The sequence below is a fragment of the Poecilia formosa genome, unplaced genomic scaffold, assembly GCF_000485575.1.
Source record: "Poecilia formosa unplaced genomic scaffold, Poecilia_formosa-5.1.2 Scaffold203, whole genome shotgun sequence".
In the NCBI taxonomy this organism is placed as follows: domain Eukaryota; kingdom Metazoa; phylum Chordata; class Actinopteri; order Cyprinodontiformes; family Poeciliidae; genus Poecilia; species Poecilia formosa.
The window spans coordinates 1-21,525 of NW_006800142.1; the positions used below are offsets into that span (position 1 = coordinate 1).

The 21,525-nt window shown below is 40.1% G+C and overlaps 1 protein-coding gene across 2 annotated transcripts in view; it reads right to left on the reverse strand.

Moving 5' to 3' along the window:
- Positions 1–6: 6 nt before the first annotated feature.
- LOC103148365 (stAR-related lipid transfer protein 9-like) overlaps positions 7–21,525 on the reverse strand; it is a 27,262-nt gene continuing 5,743 nt past the window's right edge. Inside the window, exons 3-19 of one of the 2 annotated variants that reach the window (XM_016679145.1) lie at positions 19,763–19,879; positions 7,125–7,241; positions 6,942–6,974; positions 6,785–6,846; positions 6,300–6,409; positions 5,182–5,324; positions 4,997–5,064; positions 4,749–4,846; positions 4,068–4,277; positions 3,792–3,889; positions 3,256–3,333; positions 3,057–3,131; positions 2,772–2,951; positions 1,308–1,359; positions 970–1,095; positions 625–707; positions 7–504 (exon numbers count right to left, since the gene is read on the reverse strand). In XM_016679145.1, coding sequence (XP_016534631.1) covers positions 439–504; positions 625–707; positions 970–1,095; positions 1,308–1,359; positions 2,772–2,951; positions 3,057–3,131; positions 3,256–3,333; positions 3,792–3,889; positions 4,068–4,277; positions 4,749–4,846; positions 4,997–5,064; positions 5,182–5,324; positions 6,300–6,409; positions 6,785–6,846; positions 6,942–6,974; positions 7,125–7,241; positions 19,763–19,879 — 1,716 coding nt within the window. In that variant the 3' untranslated portion in view covers positions 7–438. Of the gene's footprint in view, positions 505–624; positions 708–969; positions 1,096–1,307; positions 1,360–2,771; positions 2,952–3,056; positions 3,135–3,255; positions 3,334–3,791; positions 3,890–4,067; positions 4,278–4,748; positions 4,847–4,996; positions 5,065–5,181; positions 5,325–6,299; positions 6,410–6,784; positions 6,847–6,941; positions 6,975–7,124; positions 7,242–19,762; positions 19,880–21,525 lie in introns of both variants that reach the window. The other variant, XM_016679144.1, reaches the window with a different exon arrangement.

Sequence of the window (21,525 nt, forward strand, 5' to 3'; positions counted from 1 at the left end):
CTTTGACACTGGAAAAACAGAAGCGGGACTCACGGAATGAGTGAGTCCCGTGAAATAACGAAGCAATGAAAAAAAAAGCATCTCAACTTCATCCGTGGATCACTTGATAAAAAGACTACATTATGATTTGTTGGTTGTGCAGGGAGGTTTCAAACAAAAGCAGTCGTCAGCAGTAACTAAGCAACGCCCCGATGCTGAACTGTAAACAGCAACCGGGGACAGTTTGATATGTTTGAAACCACCACCAACAGCAGCATGAAGCACTGCCTGGATGTTGTTATAACTCTTAACTCCTAGTAAATGTTTATAATCAGAGAGCTGCAAAGAGGTCCGACTGCACTCCACACACACATACACCCACACACTCATGTGAGTGATGAATAACGTGAGATGTAATTGCTCTTGTTCTGAGTTTTTCCTTGTGCTTGAGGACGGTACTTACTCGTCATCAGGAGTCACGGAGCAAAAGTCAACATAGCTGCACGTCGAACCACCTTCACTAACCTGAAAACGGCAAAATAAAAAAAGCAGGTTTACTTTAAAACACTTTTTAATCACCCAAAAACGTAACGTTTATGCAGATCACGGTGGATTAAATGCTAATTTAGGTGAGCAGGTACCTACCCGTCTTCGCTCCCGAAGGACGGCTGCCTCTGCCGGGTGGTTGAAGCGGAATTTATGCGCTCCTCCCAACGTAATCACGGTCCCTGGAGGTGCAGAGAGGTATTCTTTGTAACATGCTGCGCTCAGCTCATTGCAAAGCTCAGGACACAGATGTGTGCATTTGCTGCTGCTTTTGAGTGTTTGCCTGCTCCTTCCTCAACAGGTACAATTTTAAATTACACGACATCTTGAGATTAACTGCAGTCACGAGTCCAAGATATCCGACTCTGTTGATTTTTCCGAATCGTCGTCCAACGTGGACACAGACGTTATTACCCAGCGGTTTTATTGACGACCACGACTGACCTTGAGCCAGTCTGCAGGGCTCGGTGACCTCTCTGTCGTTGAGCAGGCAGACGCAACCCGGCAGCGGTCGCAGCGTTACCACACCCCCGTGGTTTTCAATCTCGCAGCGGGAACTGCCCTGAACGACTACAAACAGGATTCAGAGACGGCTTCACACATGCTGATATAGAAAGATGTGTCGACGCTCTACAGATGCAACGTTCAACATAAATGCACATTTAAAATCATAAAAAGTGACTAAAAGATTATTTAACTTTACATGACCCACTCTATTATGTAGCAGTTACCTTTCACAAGAATGAATTTACAACTTAAGAAAAAAAATATGTATTTTTTACCTATATGTGGTTCTTCACACTGCTCATGAGGTCCAATGCGGGTAATTCCCTCCTATAATAAATGAAAAAGTGCAAAAGGATCAGTTGTAATAACAAAAACTACACAAATGAAGACAATACTGAATAAAATAAATGCATTTTTTTTTCTGAATTAAACCATTTTTCTCCAACAGTGCATGTTTTGGTAAAAATCGCCCACCCTTATTATTTTATGACATGTTTTTCTGAAAGCCTAGCATTTTACATGTAAGCTGTATTTGTCTGATCTGAATCAGTTTGATAACCTAACCTAACTTTGAAGTTAATTAAATTCCACATAATCAATTTTAGAAATAGGTAACTTCTAAAGTTCCGCTGGATTTTATTTTGAGATATTAGGGTTACTAGAAAGGCATCGGGTGTAAATACCAACAAATTTTCTTACTTTCATTTGTAAAACAAATCAAAAATCATGCATAATTTTCCTTCCATTTCACTCTTATGTACAACTTTGTCGACTTAAAGTCTCAATAAAAAACATTCAAGATTCACTGTGCTGGAAGGGATTCTGAGTGCAGTTTGACTCAAAATGTGAATGTTTTGGCACAAAGTTGCACCAACACTTTCGAAAGAAAAGGAAACAGACAAAGCCCTGCAGGTAAAGGGGAGAGGCATAGGGAGGGGGCGCTACGATAACTCACTCCAACAGTTAACAGCGACGTACAAAAATAACTACATTCTATTCTAATCTTTAAACTAAACCTGACAAGTAAAAAAGAAAAAAACATTGTTTACTCTTTTGTGTTATCGAAAGAGTATCAAGATTTTCTTATATGATTTCAGGACCACGCAAGTCCCAAGTGGTCACATGTGTGAAACGGTGTAATCGTCAAGCCTGAGGATATCCCTGTCAATGTCAGAATCGGGACAGTTTAGGCTCCTCCGAGTTCCCGTCGGAGAGCTAACGGCGTTTGATCCGATCACGCTTTGTGAACGGCAGCAGAGAGACACTGACATACGCTGAAGAGGGGTGGGGGGAACTGACAGGACAGAGGGAAGGCAACACAACACACCTTTAGTCAAGAGGGGTTTTTTTAAAGCAGAGACAAATAGTGTGAGGAGGAGAAGAGGAATCTGGATAAGAAGAAGGAAAAGGTTGGAGTCAGGAAAGCTGACAAAGATGCTGAAAAAAGTAGAGCAAGTCTAAAGGAAGCGCTTGATTTAAGCATCCTGCCGTGTATTTTTCTAACAATGTGTGATAGATGTACATCTCTAGGGTTTAAAAAATGTGAGACAGGAGGATAAAAGATTATCAGAAACGTAAACAAGGCCATAAACACTTTTTTACCACAGTATAAACTACTGCCAAAACTAATCTAAAAACAAATCTGATTTCACAAAATAAAAAAACTGACTGTTCTCGAATGATTTACACAAGAGTGCTGCAGATTTAATCTTTTTTTTTTTTTTTAAGGATTCTCATACCCTGAGGTGATAAAACACAATCCCAGTACTGAGGACATCTCTATCCAGAGAAACCAGGTGGGGCTGAAGGGAGTTGATGAGGAAACCGGCCCGGTCTCTGTTGATGTCCACACTGTACCGCTCCAGCAGCTCCTTCTTGTCTCTCCAGCTCTCCGACCAGTCCTTTGTTAGCTGCTCCACCTGCACGGAGGAACAAATGAACTGTTGGAGCGACTCGAGGAACAGCATAAAAGTGCGATTTGAGAAAGAAGTGGATGTTTGGGATCTTGTTTCTTTCTCCGGTACCTTTAGCTCGTTCTGTAGCACCATTTCCGAAAGGTTCCCGTCTCTCTCATCACTCAGAGACGGGCTGGGATTACGCTGCTGTCCATTTATAGGGCAAAAGAAATAATCAGTCAACATATTGCACAGTTTAAAAAAATTATACATGCATCAAGACGCACCGCAGCATCTGAAATGCTTGAACAGTAAAACATTACCATACCAACTCAAAGCTGAGCAGCATGCTCTTCAACCTGTCGATCTCCTCTCTCAGCTCCCGGATGAGCCGCACATTTGGATCCTGCACAAAGGGTTAAAGCTAAACGAAAACCTGATCAAAGCTTCTGATCTCACATTAAATGTATTCAACACTATCAGTACAATTTTGGCTTAATTTTTGCTCTAGATATGCTGGTTCCTCTTTTTTTTTATTTTAGCAAATAGCTTTTTTTGAGTCTGTGTGCTCCAAATAACGATCGATAGATTACTGAAATAGTTCATGATTACTTCAATAATCGATCACTCACAATTAATTGTTTAAAAATTCATTTAAAAATATTTTTAAAATGAATGAAACATTTATGAAAATAAATAAAAACTAATGAAATGTAAAATAGGGTATTACTCGAGCAAAAATGGTTAAAAAAATAAAATAATAAAACCTAAGAAGTTAAACAGAAATAAAACATGTCAAAACAATCCAAGAAAAATGCCTTATATTATTTCAATTTACTTTCAAGAACCTGAAGAGCCACTCACCTCATTAACACGAGGCTTGTTGACAATGTTCCTGGCATGCGCAGCGTAGCGCAGGGTGCTGAGGGTCTCGTTGTAGCTGTTAGCAGAGGGCGACACCGCTGCAACACAGTGACATGCACAAAAGCACCAGAATAAAAACGTCTGATATGAATTAAGAACAATATTTCTATCAACGCACCAAAAACGGCAGTGTTTCCGATTAATAGTTGACATATTGCTTCAGCGCGTGCATGTAAACAACAATCGTTTGGCTCCAATCTGAAAAGCAATACTTACTTGCGATCATAATTGTCTTGGAGTTGCCGCCCAGACTGTCTTTTAGCAGCCAAGTCAGGACCGAGTCTCTGTAGGGAATGAAGCAGAGCCTTCTTCCACCTCCGGCTCCGCCAGACAGTGAGCTGCTGTGACTGCCCAATGTGCTGCTGTCACCCTCAGAGGCCACGCTGTTGATGCTCTGACAGCTGCTCGACATCTGGGAGTTCTGGGCTGTGGCAGTCGAGGTAAAGAGGTGGAAGGGCGTGAAAAGAGTGTAAAAAAAAACAAAACAAAAAAAAAATACAGGAACGTGTAAAACATGAGGTCTGTTTGATCCAAATAAAAACACATGCTGGAGTGCCTTCCAAAAGTTCTCACAAACAAAAGCTTCAATGGATCTATTGAGAATTTCTTTGTTTGTACGAACACAAGGTGTAACCATGAGGTAGAAGGAAATGGGAAATGATTTAATACCGATTCATAAAAACAATTACAACAAATGGGGAAGGAAAGGGTACAAAGTGACTCGACTTTTTACACATAATACATGTTAAAAACAATATGCAATGATTCCTTTTGTGTATTTTATTACATAATATTCTTTTACATAAAATCCCAATAAAATACATTGAAGTTTTTACATTTAAAAATGTAAAATGCGCTATATATTCTGATCTGTGAGGAACGTCTGACTTTATTTACCCAGAGCAGAAATGACAATGCCCAAAGTGACCAGTGACTTGTTGATGTTGGAGCCCTCTGTCAGTCTGTCCCGGCAGTACTGGGGGTCTGCTCTCTCACTGTCAGACACAATATAAGCATTAATGGAGATTAATGCCGTCCTTCATTGAAGAAAAATCTGAGGGCTGCAGCTAATATCCACCAGGGGGCACTTTTAGGAACGATTTCACAAGAGGGGGAAAGAAAAAAAACATCAAAACCACTTTCACCTTCCAGCCAAGTCCACCAGGTTAATCTTGCTGACCGTTTCAGAAGGCAGGTTGTTTTCTAGTATTGCCTGTGGAAGGAGAGACAATCTGTAAGCACTAAGCTGGCAAAACTGTACAATTATCACTTCTTATATGTTGCATTTGTTAACTAAGAACACTTTACAGAAGCTGTGAAACGTGACCACCTGTGTGTACTGAATAGTAAAGATGGCATGCGATCTGCTGCTGGTGTCGTGGTTGTGGGTTGCTGCCGTCATGCGGTTAGCGATGCCTTCCTCCAGGAGGTCGATGGCCTGTTTGCAGTCAGTGACCATGTGCTGTGAAAGGTCTGATTTTAACGAGACAGAAAAAACATTGAAGATTTACTATTTAATCATGTTTTTCCACAATGGAAAGTAATCCAATTGAACGTTTTATTGAGAAACTCCCTGTGAATGGTTCCACCAACAACAAGGTAATTCTTGCTTAATAATTTTGTTTTTTACATGGGTTTAAATTTCTCAACTCATAAAAATGTCTGTCTGTTATAGATTATTAATCTGAATCCTATTACAGAATCGAAACTACAAAATCAACTTAAAAACAAAAAGACTGACGGTAAAATTTGGACCATCAATTTGAGATTTAGGCAAATATTCTCAAATTTAGGTAAAAATTTGCTAAGTGAAGTGTGTGTGTCTTCATGTGTGATGAAGGGGTTTGCTTGGAAGTAGAAGGAAATGACATCACTTCCTGTGGACCACTGGGATTTCTCCTGATGCAAACAATGAGTGGATGCGGGGCTTTAAACACAAGCAGTTGCACGGTTTGGAAAATAAACAGATGTAGAACCAGAGCAAGAACAAACTGTGACGAATCGATGCAATATTTTAGGAATTATGCCTCTGAAATTTGTCTTTAATATATCTCAGAAACCAAATTCTTCCTTATGATTACAGTTTTATAGTTCAAATTTACAGGCAAAAGCCTTTCTCAAAATACTCATTCATTTTTCTCTCAAAATCACCTTAGCTCCTGCAGAAATGTAGCAGCTGAAATACAGCTACATCAATTATGAACGACTATACGGTACCTTGAGTTTTTACCATAGGAGTATGCACCGAGTAGGAATATTTGAGTCCAAGAATAAATAAGAGATCCCTCGGTTTTGGAGCAGTGAGAGGTGAAGGAGTTAAGCATCTCTATATAAATCCATGTCTGGCTAAAATAGCAAAGACTCTTAAAACCTTATCCTTAGGAAGTACACCTTAAACCCTTGCTGTGAAACATTTAATATATTAAAAGGGTAAAAAAAAGAAAAAACCTTCAACATATGGCCCCTTCTCAGGATGTTCTCTGACTCTAAGGGACGTCCTCTTCTTCTGCTCTCCTCTCAGCAGATCTCTTACACGCTCATTGTAGATCTCCAAAAAGCTGCAGAATGGAAGATAAACATCAGATTCAAAACATCGTCAGAGATGGATACTTTGATGATGCGCATTTGATCTATGCTACAACAGAGTTACTTCAGCTGCAGGTCTACCGTTGAGTAGTAATTTTTCAAACATAGTACACTGACATGCAAGGAGTTGGATGATAGCGCCATCTGATTTCATCCAAAAACAAGATGTGACCCATTTCATACTCTGTCAAATGTTCTCTGATGTATTTACAAGACATCATGTGTGTGTGTGTGTGTCTTTTAATCATGACTTCCAGTCAGACGACTGCATGCAAGATTCCTCTCCCGTTTCTTGAGTTTTTGTCGGCAAGTTTAATTTCAAAGACCAAAGTACCCCCCTGACCCACCTGATTTCCACTCTGCTTGAGTTTTGGCCATCAGAGAAAGAGTCTTCAGGACAAAACAAGCCCTGTAAAGGAGATAAGAGCTAGAAATGACCCAACACCAATAACCACCGCAAATTCAAAAGGAAAATTAACCGCCTGCAAAAGCGATATGTCCTACCTGACAAATGCGAGGCGTCAGTCCAATGGACTCCTGTAAGACAAAGAGAATGATGGATGGATGGACAAACAAATTAGTCATTTTCTCCACAGAAGAAAATGTTTTATGGAACTTGTCTTCTCGTATTATTAAAGCACAACAATTATTCTTATCACGATGCAAAGTTTATAGCATAGTCCTCACCGGTGTGCCCATCATGGTGTACGTCTTTCCTGATCCCGTTTGGCCGTAAGCAAACAAGCACACATTGTAGCCCTCAGATGCTCCGGCCAGCACCGACACACCCAGATCCTGGAAGACCTGTGGAGATTTGGAAGCACTGCTTGAATCACAAACACATAAGACAACTAGAGCACTGTACAGACAGAGGATTAGATGATTCAGGAGAGTGTTGAATGGTAACAAAAACAGTGTAGGGGAAAAAAGTAAGATTGCTGGGAGCATACATGAAAGTTTCTTTTAGTAATGAAAAAAAAATGCTTGAGATCTTGTGGAGTGTTGAAGAGTTTATAGCGTTACAGCAAATGCCCTTGGTTTGAAACGCATTGTGTTTTTACAAGAGTGCAGCTCCTACACCAAGGTTTTCTGATCACAGTGCAGTGGCATCAGGCCAGTCATGGGGAGGTACTGTTGCTTCCTGATGAAGTGTTTGTGCAAGGAGCAAGGAGGTCAGCTAATGCCCTGCGTAAACAACTTCCCAGAATGTGCATTTGAAGAAAACGTGATGGCCAAAAAGCTGAAAAATGCTTGGGTCAGGAGAATAAACAAGCTCACAAAGCATAGTTCTGGGGATCCCAGAAAAAGGCCCAGTAAAAACAATCAACTGAGGCCTTTTGTTTTCTTTTCTTCTTCTCTGAGCTTCAGAGGCAAAACCGAACCATCGCCACTTTAGACTGACACATACATCAACCATATTTCTTGAAAACCATGGTACAATCTGCAAAAAGCGATCACCCAGAGGTCCATCTCAACAAAAAATCTCATCAAAAAACACAATCGAAAATCAGATGAACGCTGCGGACCGTCTGCGTCTCCCTCTCTTGCAGTTGTTTGTGCAAATGTGAAGATACATGTGAAGCGTTTGGCAGTTACAATTAAAAACAAACAAAAAAAATACATAAATGAAAAATTATACATATAACCATTTCCCAAAGGAATGTGTTCTCAATTGAAAACACAATCCAAAGGCAACACATGCCTAAGGGAGTGGCAACCTGATCTACACACACAGAGCGTTCTACCTCTGAACCGTAACACACCCTGGGATCAGTGAGGGGTCCCCTTTCCTGGCCCCAGGCTCAAGACTGGAACCTGGACAAGGAGAAATGGGCGCACATGTAGGGGAAAGTAGGAAAGCTCTCAAAGCTCCAACAAGCTCATAAATTTAAACACGGGTATATTTGCAATAAGAAGTGCTTTATAATGTGACCATCATCCAGTCTCAGGAGACGTGAGAAGCTTAAGTAGGATCTGACTGAGAGATGTTGTAAAAACACCAAGAGAGTCAAAATGTCCTTTTCTTGACATTAGTTTGATTATTTTAAATTAGTTTTAAACTACTCAAAAGCCTGTTATTAGATGAAATGAGTTAAAAGTAACATTCAGGCTTTTCCTGGCTGATACCGATTTTGTTGCTAGCTCTGATTTTGATTGATTCCATTTTTCCCACCAAGGGACTAGGAAAAAAAAAAAAACAAGAAAAATGTGTTTTGGGTAGTAACTTTAAAGCCAACAGAAAATGAAGGAGCTACAACATTACAAAGCATTTAGCTGATTGTTCCCAACTAAAATAAGGAAAAAGCACAAGCTGTTTTTGTTGATGCATTTTATCCATCTTTTATCCTGGATCTTGATGCATTGCCTGAAACCTGTTGACAATTTAGATTCTGGCATTTTTATGGAAACAAATGATCTTTTCCGGAAAAAAATACGAGCAAAAAACTAATTTATCTGCCTGGACACCTCAACTACAGCACAGACTATGACAAAGGTAAAAACATAACTCAATATCAATCTGCCTTTTTCTACACTTTTAAATCTCTATGTGTATATGCCCATTTTTTATGTGGTAATTTTCTGTCATAGTGCCAGGAATGGGGTCAGGAACTGAAAGACCTAAATTTTATGCACTAATAAATTCCTACCAATAGTAAGATGACATAAATATGTCATTCGTTGCTTGTGAAACCTAAAATCATATCTGATTTGGAGTAAGCAGATCTGCTGATCTTTTTTAGATGACGGTGAACTGTCAGAACCCAAGCACAAATGGGTGGAGGATTTTCATCCATCTCTAAGTTTTACTTTACTCGTAAGAAGAGCAGTACGCTTGCAGGGCGTCTGGTGGCCACGTTGAGGATAGATTATTAAGCCACATTTGTGTTGTTTTGGTTACTGTCAGATTGCCGATGGACAATAATCCACGGACCGCAGGAGATATTCATCTTTAACGCCAGCTGAACCCGAAGGTTAATCTTTGACAAAATGAAATAAATAAGCTTATCGTCCACGCTTTAAAACAACATAATAGATGTGTGGTTATTGTAACAGACAAAAACATTTAGCTAAACTGCTAACCAGTGATTTTTAAGAATACTGCTCACTATATACCAAATCAAACCGCTTTGAAGCAGCTATCAAAATGCAGCTTACTAACGTAATCAATCCTGGAGCAGTATGAATGAGGTGGGCAGGGTGAAAATGGTGGAATTTATTCGTTTCAATGCATTTACTAAACAGGGAAATTTGATGTGTATGACGTGCCGATCGGTGATCAGTCCCAACTGAAGGAAAGGTTGTGGGTGACTGATCAATGCATCTTTATAACAACCAGTTTCCCAAAGCACAACAGGAACTTAAATTTTTGTATACACATGGGTAAAAATGTAGATCTTATAATGTTAAAACAACATACTTTATGGAAAACATCTAAATCTAGTCACATAAAAGTGTGACGTCAAAGCATATCATTTAACTGTGGTTCAATAATGGAAACCTTGACAATAAACGTCAACTCTTTTTACCTCCCACCTCTTGACTGAATGGTGGTTTTAAGCACTTTCCTGTCTTGTCTTCATTCTGCGTTTCAAAACAGACACAGACTCTCTCCTCACTCAGAAACAGAATCAATACAGCTCTTGTTAAAGTTGACCCTTTAAACTCACTCTATAGGCGCCACAACAATACCGAGGATCCCCTCTGGCTCTTCACAAAGACACGGACGTTTCCTTTAACTACCCGCTCCTTTAGATCTGAAACAATCCTAACCTGCTGAACACAATTCCGATAGTTTTTCACCATAATTAGCATTTCTGTTTTACTTTAAGTGAGAAAAACACTGAAGAAAAAAAAACTTTAAAGTAATCTCAGAATCCTGAAGGGAAATAATTCAGAGTCCACGAGTGTGTCTAGACAAGAAAAGTCATGCAACATTAAAAACAATACTATTGTTTATCATTGCTGTCACAACACATTACAATCAAACTGTAATTTGTGCTTGAGTACTTTGTCTAACTTGGATACAATAGCCTTCTGTCACAACCTACTTTCAAAGTTTGAAATACCCCTGCAACACTGGGGGATATTTTTGGACCAACAAAGCAGGTGAGGTAAGAAGCAAGCTGCATTCTGGGTACTGAAATGTGCTCCAGACTCGAAACGAAGCAGGGGAAAGAGCCTGGAGATAAAGTCATTGGGCCGGAGCCACGGAAAGAGAGCTGGCCAGTCGGAGTTCCGAAAACAACACACGGGACAGACTAAACACATTCATGCTCAGCAAGGCTGTTCTCGTCGCTGGACCACTGCACACGAGTGCCTTTCTTTGCATGTGTGTATGTTCAGCCAGTTAAGAGCTTAAGCGGAAAAAACCTGGAAGACAAAAACAAAAGCCTCAAACTTTTGCTTCCTTTTCTGAGTAAAAAAAAAAAAAATCATAGTCTTGCAATGAATGAAAGGAACAGGAGACCACAGATTTCCTTATTATGTAGGAAATGTATGAGTGGTTAGGAGAGAATGTAGGGACGAAACATGGCTCTCTGGTAAAAGCCTGAAAGAGAAAGCCTTTAGGTAACCTAACTGCTAGGATAGCATTAGTCAAAGAAACAGCAAGAAGTTGACAACTCTGAACAAGATGGACAAGAGACAGTGGGAAGGGAAAATTTGATAAGACAGACATACAATCATTATCTGGAAATTCCACAAATCTGCTCCTTATGGAATTGGAGACCAGTCCTGAAGCAAGAGCGGTCTACAGCGCAGGGCTTTCTGGGTAAATACATCCAAAACAAATGCTAGTGTAGTCTAGCGGAAGAGATCCCTTGTGGTCTTTAACCAAAGACAAAAAAGGAATCCAACAACCGCTAAAATTTGATTTTTGTTCATATTTTGTGAAGAAGGAAGTCGCGGCTCAGGGTCTTCTTCAGAGGTTTTCTTGTCATGTCCTTCAGTGCTTCTTGGTGCAGCGCCACCATGGGCAAGAAGGGGGAACAGGTTTTTCAAATGGTTTGGATCGTTTCACAAAGTGGAGTGTGAAAGCGAACCGCAACAGCCGAGATGCAACAAATGTTGCAATTCTGGTCCCCAATCAAACTAAGTCTACTGGACTATCAGGTATGAAAGCACCCTTCACGTGGCTCCACTGGTTGGTCTGACAAGCTCAGTCCATTTACCACGAAGAAGCATACAGCAAGCGTAACAGATGATCAGATGAGACCAAAAAGACCAGTGTCCTCATGAATCTACTGACACTCAGTTTCACAACATGTCAGTAAATACATTTTAAAAAGTCACTGCCAGCCTTAAGTTGTAAAGAGAATGCTAGCTTATTATAATCAAAATAAGGCATTAGACTCCAAAAGTTTGCAAATGTCCAACTGAGCTGGATCAGGGTTTTCTGAGAAAAACAACGGTTCTAAAACAAGACTGGCGTTTCTCCCAGAGATCCAGGCTATAACGAGTACAGTGTTCAGCTTTAGTTTTAAACCATGGGAACAACAAAACTGAGCTCAGCTTCTGACCAATCAGCATGAAGAAAGAGTGCTTAAGAGCAATTAAGAGTTTGATAAACGTTGGAAAGGAGTGGAAATCTCAGCATACATACACAAGAAGATGGTTATTAGAGGTAAAGTAATAGTGTAATGATTTTTTAAAGAGGCAGCTCCTGTAATCACTGCTGTACTAAATGCCAACTGCTGGTCTCTTTTTACGAGGCCTGTTTTACGCTAAACTGAATGGAAAAGTATTTAGCTGGTGTGTGTGTTTAAGATGTTGTCAGGGGGTGATGGCGAAAGGCCAGTGAGTCGAAACGTTCTATCATAATTAAAACCCGAAATGTTCAGAGCTTAAGTCAGGGTTGGAGCAGAAGTGACAAAAACCTGGCTCCATAACTACCAAGATTAATCTTCTCTCGACAAATTTCAGTAGGAGAGCACAAATGCAAAAACAAGAGGCTGGATGTAAAATCCGGCGTAACACGCCATACAAGTCAAACTGAATACTATTAAAAATGTTGCTGTCTGTGTCCAAGAGTGGACAGCTGCAGCAGAGGCGAGGGTCTCTCGGTTCTTGTCCCACGCTATCCAACTGGGTTACACAAACACAACAGCTGGGTCCAGAGCAAAACTAAATGCCTTTGTTTAGACACAGAAAAAAAAAAATGTCACAGGAGATCCGTGTCCTTCCTGTGAGGAATCCAAGTTCTAGAATTAGAGAGGAGTGGGGGCGGAAACGAAGCTAAAAACCTGAAGACAATGAGGACAGGAGAGACGAAAATCGCATACAGCCAGAGGAGACAGGCAGGAAGCTGTTTGGCCAGAGTTCAACAATGCTATCGTTTGTCACACTTGGACAGAATTTGTAGGTCAAATTAGCATGGAAGAGCAACGGGGCTGTGGGAGAGGGAGCAGGGAGAGATGTGCTGGCCAAACGGAGAGGCATCTCATCACAGGACGGTCTGTTTCCAAATGAACAGAAGAACAGACAGCAATAATCAAGAAGTGAAAGGAAATAAAGAATGAAGGTATTCCTCTTTACAGAAAAGACTTCAAAAATATAGTGAGATTAAAGACAAACAGAAGTATATCTGGAGACAGTTGAGGAGATTTATTACTCCCTCCCCCCAGTTCCTGTTGAAGGGGCCAAAGTGAAGCACTGTAAAGTTGAGTTACGTATCAGACTCTTTATACAAGCTGGCAATGACTTCTCCAGGCTTTAGACTGATGAGAGCCTTGTGGGATCTCCATAGGGTACAGCTTTCTGACAGGTTTCCCCAGTGTGGAATAAATTGGGGAAATACTGGCGTTCCTGATAGAATCTGGGCTGGATAATTAAACTTTGAGGATTGTTATAAACCATATAAGGGAAGAAAACTATGGAAAGAATTCCAGAGCTTAAGTCAGGGTTGAATAATATTATTGCTATTATAATGAATAATAATACATATTTGGAAATGTATATTCACGCTTTTTGGATGCAGTCCCACTTTGTGGCATTACAACCCCCAGTTTCAAAGTGTTTTTGAGAGTTAATGTAAATTAGCAGCATAAAGTTGCACATGATAAATATGCGAGAGGATAAGAATAGTTTTACATTTTTTAACAAATACAAATCTGAAGGTGTGTGTGTGTGTGTGTGTGTGTGTGTGTGTGCATGCGTGCGTGCGTGCGTGCGTGCGTGTGTGGCCTTCTGGTTTTAGTCTACTCTGCATCAACAGAATCAGAACCAATCATGGGGAAGCAGAATTCAGGTTCTATGCTCCCCTAACAAAGTTCCAGAAAACTGCAAACCAGCTGAAACACTGAGTCCCTTTAAATCAAGGCTAAAACCCACCTGGTTAGAATCTGGTAGTAAAAAGTGAAAAATTGATCAACACATCTGATGTACATCTGTTTGATGATTTTTTTTGATGATAGCATTTGACAAAGTGTAATGTTTATTGCTTGTTTCATAATTGGTGACTGTATGATGTTTTCATGATGCTATGCAAATAAACTTGACTTGAATTGGAAGAAACTTCCAGCAAACGGCATGTGGCATAGTGTGTGCGCAGTGACATGCAAACTAGAGAATGTTGCAAATGTTTGTGGCTGAACATAAACAATATTGCCAAAAGTTTTTTTTCCATACCTACTTCAGTGGCATCCTGTTCTTTTGCTCCTCTTCTGAGATACACCAAAGACTTTCCAGAAGGTTTAAGGAGTGTGTTTATGGAAATATTGGCACATTCTTCCAGAAGCACATTTTTGACACTGTACAGATCTGTCAAGTTCTGCCATACTATATCTTTCCATGCTCATCCATGCCTTAATGCACTTTGCGCAACGGTGCAAAGTCATATTAGTAAAGGAAGAATCCATCGGCAGACTGTTTCTACATGAGATAAGTAGGGAGCATTAAATTGTTGCTATGCCAAAGTAGTAAGATTTTTCAGTGGGGAAAAATGGTTGAGTCCAACCAGCCACGTTATTGGTTGAGGCCAGCCAATAACGTGTCAAGTGACATTGCGCTTTGGTATTTGCTCTACAGAAAAATCTGGTAGTAAGTGCTAATTTTCTAAATTCAAATGAAGGATTTTGTTTAACAAAAAAAAATATTTGTCTCTATGGATGTAGAAAAGAACACTTAAAATATATATTTTATTATTACCTAGTTTCAAGTTGGTTGTATCAATTTTTTTTTCAGTTTTCAGTTTCAAGACTCAACTGTTTTTGTTGATGTTTATTTATTTATTTTTTTTTTTTTTGAAAGTGTAACAAACTAAGGTGTTGCCAATTCACAAAAAGAAGCCTCCTAAATACATCTTGCACAAGGCTACCGAAAGCTACAACCGGCACTGTCAGCAGCTACTGATTCTGCAGAAAGTTGGTGACTTCTGACAACTATGCAGTGTTCACTGGCCCTTCTCTTTGACATAGGTGGTCTGCCGCTGTGTGTCTGAGTTAAAATTGCTCCCACTTTGTTATACAAACAGTTAGTGGAATATTTAGCATCTGGAAAATTTGACAACTGGACTTACTACACAGGTGGGATCCGATCACAGTACCATGCTAAAATTCACTGAGCTCCTGAGAGCGCTGCATTCTTTCAAAGGTGTTTGTAGAAGAAGTCTGCAGGCATAGGTGCTAGATTTTACAAAAGAAAGCACTGAAATTGTCTTTACTTGGTGTATCTTCTGGCGGGAAATGTCCTTGAACTGTCACCAGGATGTGAGTTCCTCTCAAGAAGAGTTATTCTTCATTTTACTCCTCTGCCATTGCTAATAGAAAATGTTGCGGGGCGTGTCTTGTGCGTTGTTGACAGCTTGCGGTTTATTTGCTGTCCTATTTGTGGCCAACTCTTAACCATTCTTTTGGCTTTCGCTCCAGCTATGAGTAGAGGCGGACTGGATCCTCGCACGCGCATGAAGGATTAATTCAGGACACAGAAAAACTATTCTTCTCCAGTCAGCTGCACCACTGACACACAGACCTAGAAACAGCGTGAGCAATTCAAATCTTGCTCTGTATCGACAGAGAGGAAGAAGAGGAGGAGGAGGGGGGAAACCCCCAGCAAACTGACTTCATTTGGCAGTGAAGAAAAAGCGCTCCAAGCCAAGTCCTCAGCAATGATGTCTATACAGTGGGATTTAACTGTGAAAAATAACTTTGCGAGGCAGCTGTGACTTTGGCAAATGAGAGCGGGAGGGGGGGCTGCACAGGCAACGTGAACACCCCCCAGTCCATTTCCTCTCCTTTCTTTCCCTCCTCTGTCATTTACCGAATTCACAATGTCACTCACTCTCCGTCCTTTTTCCTCTTCTCTTGAAATTTCCTTCTCTCATATTGTTGTTGGGGACAATAAATGGGCTCGGGGTTTTCGTTATGAAGTCGTGAAAAACCTAAACAGAGCTCGCATTTAGTCAACAACCATAACTTGTTGTGCTGCTTTGAATCTACAGCTGGTTTCCATTATGGATTTTGACTCCCATCCAAAAACGACTCTCTTCACCAGGCAAAACTTCCTTACCATCAACATTCCCCAAAAGGAAAGCAATCAGAGACTAAATTGAAACATATTTACACCTGACATAGACCCCTCGCAGCATGACGTCATGCATGCAAGATTCTGCCCCCCATCTCGATGCTGGAGGGCAAAAAGCTGCTCGCTGATGATGACTACTATTTTAGCTGTTTTTTTTAGCTGTTAAGTTGTCAATATAAGGCGCAAATTCTTAAATGTACGTGTGATATATTTAAAAAAAGAGACGCAGTGATTTGCTACCAATTGTCAATACTACGACAACTAGCTAACAAAGTCAGGAAAATGTATGTAAAAAAAAAATAGCAAGGGAAGGGGAAGTGGGTCAGTCATTTGACTTTGACAACCTTAACATGCAGATGCAATGTGAAATTTGGTGTGTTTTGGTTCAGTTACAAAATAAAAAAAAAACAGTATTGACAGATAATCAGCAGAGAGAGTGTTTAAATTAGCTAATCAACCACTGCTGTGTTAGATTAGCTAATAGCAGCAGTAGCTAATCTACCACAGCAATCACTTATTAATATTCGGAAAATAAAGATCAAGCCTAAAAACACAAAACTGTAATGGACTGAATGTTGTGTTCTTTGCGTGTCTGGGTGCTTTTTGGTGTTTAATCCTTAGTGGCGTTGTTGGCAGTTGCTAGGGCAACGAGTCAGTGGTTTTGAGTTGCTCTTCAATGTTTTTTTCTGCATTATTTTTTCCTTGGCTGTGGCGCACTGCATTGAATTGATCAACACATCTGATGTACACCTGCATCTCCAGGTTTCATTTAGTTAATGGAATAGTTCTATGGCGGCGGCGCGGCTACTGATGGCTTGTAAAAGAATAATCTTTTTGTCCTCCAGCATTGAGCGCATGCGCAATATTTCCGGATGCAAACAATAACAGTTTTAATATTGTTCCAAAAAGTATTTCAGTCCCCTCCTCCTCTTCCCACCGAGTTAGTACTCTGGCAAGCCACTTTTTGTTTACGGGCATTATCCTGCTAGAAAGGCAGAGCTCTCCCCACAGATTCTAATCTTTCCCAGCATCTAACAAGTTTTCCTTCAGGATTTGATTGTATATTTAGCTCAATTCATCTTCCCATCAGCTCTGACCAGCTTCCCTGTCTCTGCTAAACAAACACACCCTGCAAGATGATGCTCAAGGTGTTTTGCGATGCTAGATTTTCACCACACAAAGTATTTTGTATGTAGATTCAATTGTAATCTTTGTTTTTGACAACTTACCACAAAGGCTAGACAACCTGGTGTCCAGTTGCAAGCTGATGATGTATGCAGCTTCTCCAGAGTTACCATGGCTGCTTCTCTGATTAATGTTTAGGTGGTTACCATGTCACTTGTGTCATACTCTTTGCATTAAATGTTTTTCTTCGTATCTTTGTCATTTCAAAGTCCAAGTCTGCCACGAGTCGGGGTTCTTCCTGTTAAATGGGAGTCTTTCCTTCTCACTGTCACTACATAGTATGGAGAATCGTTGCAAAGTTAATGACTCGATGCAATCAGCTGTGTTTCCGTAGTTAACTTTTTACAACTTGGCATTTATAACAATGGTTGAATTGGAACGTGTGTAATTGAATCCGGATCAGCCCAAATGACTAGAATGAATTGCCTACTTAAATGCAAATTGGATCTGTTTGTCTTGCAAAGTGCATTAAGCCTGCAGTTATTGTGAACCGGTGCTATATAAAAAGACATTAACTCAACAAGATTATTGCGCGTGTGTCGGTCTGTCACATAAAATCTCAATGAAATTACACTGAAGTTTATAACTATAACACAATGAAAATGCAAAATAATCAAGGGGGCACTGTTTGTCACGTTTCCACTATTCCTTTCTGAAGGAACTACAGATGAAAATCCCAAATAGTAACAGGTGTAAGCTATCGCTTGACAGTATTTACTGGAGGCGGGGACGTATGAGCTGGAGGGGCTATCTGGCCTGTTTTGAGACTGGAAAAGCCAGATCTTAGAACCCGTTCCTCCTGTATCTCATTGCATCCCCTTGGTCCATATAAAGTCCCGGCCTCCAAAGGGAATACAATGTAAAACAGAAATGATTTCCATTCCTTCTCTGCAGTAGAAAACATGTGGGAAACAACAGGAGTTGGCAAAAATAGCATCGACTCATCAAGCTGAAAGAAGCAAATAAAATCTAAAAAAAAATAAAAAATAAAAAAAAAATTATAAGAGGGCAATGAGATCAAATGGTTCACAGAGCACTGTTGGAAATGTAGCTACAAATATGAAATCTGCCAACTGAAGCGTTTTCTAGAAGCTGTTTATCTGTTGAAATAATTAGGAGAGACTAGGAATGTTTCAGCATGCCCCGATAAATCATGCTTCTTGTTCTGCACAGCATTTCTCCTTTTTCACTGTTTTTAATCAAACGTCACGCAACGGAAAAGTATGCAATTTTAAATATCAGTGAATTCTTAGCAGCTAATGTTGCCACGCTAGCACAGAAGGCCCTTTGTTAAATAGACAATTCTTGGTGCAGGAAAAGAGGTCAGATTTAAAATCCACCAGCTCTGTCCTCCACGAGTGCTCGGTCGCCCACCCAGGGTCATCAGAGGAATGCCTTCAGGCAAGCAGGCCAATGTGAGTGGACATTTTCTGCACAAGACAGAGGAAGATAAAGCCAGAACCAGAGCATGGTGGGGGGGGGGAAAAAAGGGAAACAAGTGCTGAGATGACTGTATCTGTCTGCTCAGTGGAAGCCATGTCTTTCTAAAAGCCGTACAAAGGCAGCTCTGACATGAGGGGAGACGGTGTGGCAGAAGAGTAAACTTAAAGAACAAAGAGGAGAATAAGCAAAGTGAACTCGCTACACTGGTTTAAGATGTACCAACTAAAAGCTTAGGTGAAAAAAACAAACAAACAAAAATAACAAGTTAAATTCAGGAAAAGAAATTTCCTGAAACAGAATGAGCTTTATCTTCATCTCCGCCCCGTCTCAGGTTCCAGAAACACCCTCCAATCAAAGCCGTCCGAAGATACCTAATCGCCCCAATCACAACCAGGACATGAAAAGCCTGCTGACTCCAGACACGCAACTTCTGAGGCAAACAGACTTCTGGGCAACAGATGGAGCTGATATCACATCCCCGAGTGACCATCTGTGTGAAACCAGCACAACACACACCCCTTCTTCTCGTATTTTTCTCCCCACAAGGATGGCGGTTTTCTACGTGCCTCTTTTTACAGAGATGACATGTGAGAATGTGGACAAAGCTTAAATCGGCAGGAACATGGCCTTCGACCATAATAGGACACGAAAAAGGACGTCAAAATATGAGAGTACACGATGTACGGCTGCAATTAACGATTACATTAGCAATCAATTAATTTATTATTCCCTATTTTTTTTTTTTATTGAAGCCTTTTTTGTAAAATATTAGAAAATTCTTTAACATAATCTGAACCCGGTGAAGCTAAAACTATGCCTGTTGAAGGTTTTGGGCTCACCACATTAACATACTTGTCTTATCTTAAATGCAAAAAGTAAATATTTTTTGTACATTTTTGGATTAATTACTGATCTGAGTATGTTGTTCTTTCAGCAATAGACATTTTTTTTAGTCCAGTTAACTATTACTCAGTTACTCAATTAGTTGACGATTATTTCGATAATCGATTCATCACGATTAATCGTTTTAGCCTTAATACAATGTTTTGGCAATCACCATGTCTGTCTTTAAAAGGGAGAGTGAAGCAGAATTGATGAGAAGCTGGGTGGAGCTAAAATTTGAGGCAATCCTGGAAGGAGATCAGTAAGGTGAGTCAGTTTTTGAGTAAGGTCTTTACCTCCTCCTGCGAAGCGTAGTGAGGGTCTGCAGACTCCACCGACCAGTAGCAGTAGTCAAAACAAAACTCCAGAAGCTTCTCCCTGGAATCCACGGCTCCCTCTGAACGGCCGTCCAACTGTGGAGAAGAGACAGAAGACGAGCAAATTAGGGATGCAGCTAACCGTTATTTTAGTAATCGATTATTCTGACGATTAATCGATCAATCGACACGTGCTGCAGTCTTTTCGTTTGCTTTTTTTATATATTGCATTAAAAGATGCAATTAAACAATTCAATTCCGTTTTTAAGTAAAAAACAAAACAAAACTGTTTATTGCCTAAAATGCAATAACGTAGCATTCCTTCAGTAAATTTGAACCGGACGAAGCTAAAACTACGTCACTTGAGGAGTTTTGGCTTAAATATATTTATAGACAATGGTGTTTTCATCTTAAATGTAAAATGTATATGTATGTTTTGTACAGTTTTGGATTATTGCTGCTCTGAACATATGGTATTTTTAGCAAATTACCTTTTTTTTTTTGTCTGTACACTCCAGTCGACGATTAATCAATATTAGTTGACGATTAATTCAATTATCGCTTCAACACAATTAATCCAATCTCGATGCTCGTCAAAATAGAGTTGAGAGGTCAATTAAGTAATAATTAATTCACAAAGTGAAAGAAAGAGAAACAGCCAGCACAGTACTCTACTTCACTGCATATTGACAGGCTTTACACAGAAAGGCGCTCTCTGATTTTTAGTAACCAGGACTAAGGGTAAAAAGAAACAAAATAAATCACTGTGATAAAACCCAACACAACATGTCGTGTCAATGGGCCAACTACAGAGTGGAATCGCAAGCAAGCCGTTTCCACCCATTAGCAATGCACTTACTCCTGCAGTCCCCGATACGCCTCGGCGCACTGACACTCACCCACCTTTCTGCTTACTATGAGTGAATAATGAGCCGAGGACAAACAGCGCAGCAGGATTTTAACCTGACTTCAGTCCAGCATATCAGCAACGCTTCTAAAAAAAAAAATCACCGCTCAACTTAGACACTGATCTCGGCTTAGGTGGTGTTCAGTTTGTTCAGATCGCTCAGGGTGAATCTTCGCCAAACCGCCCAGTTAAACCTACATATATAAATGAGATTGTTAAAACTATGATTAAAGAGTGCTTTTATGGCTTCAAAGACTTTGATCCTTGAAGTTTACTATTGGAGAACACATGGAAAGAGAAGCTTTACTTTTATGACTGCGGAACAACATGGCTGTACATCTTTTTGAAATGCTTTGTAGTCTGCTCTTAACGGGAGCAGACTACAACCTTTTAAAACTAATAAACTAAATGAAAGTGGGAGTATTATTTTCAAGAAAAGTACTTTGAGGAAGAGTAAATAAGGCTGCTGAAGACCCTGGACAGAGCTGTGTGACATCATCATCATCGAAGCAGATTCTCTTCTAATGACTTCGACTTAAGGCAGAGCCAAACTTACAGTACTGGTTTTATCTGTCTTGCCTAAAAAGATTGACCACTTCGCCTTTCTGTGCTTTTAGGAAATCCGACAAGGGATGTAGCGAGAGGGAAGAGTCGAGAAGAGCAGCAGCCAACTTCAACTATCCTGAGCAAGCCTCAAACCACTGAAGTTATAACTGAAAAGTTGTCGAACCCTCCCTTTTTTTTAAGTCCTTCTTGTTTTATTCAAGTCAAAGTCAATTGCTTTTTATAGCCTGTATCTCTTGCTCTCTATAGTAGTCCCTGTAAAAAGTCATCT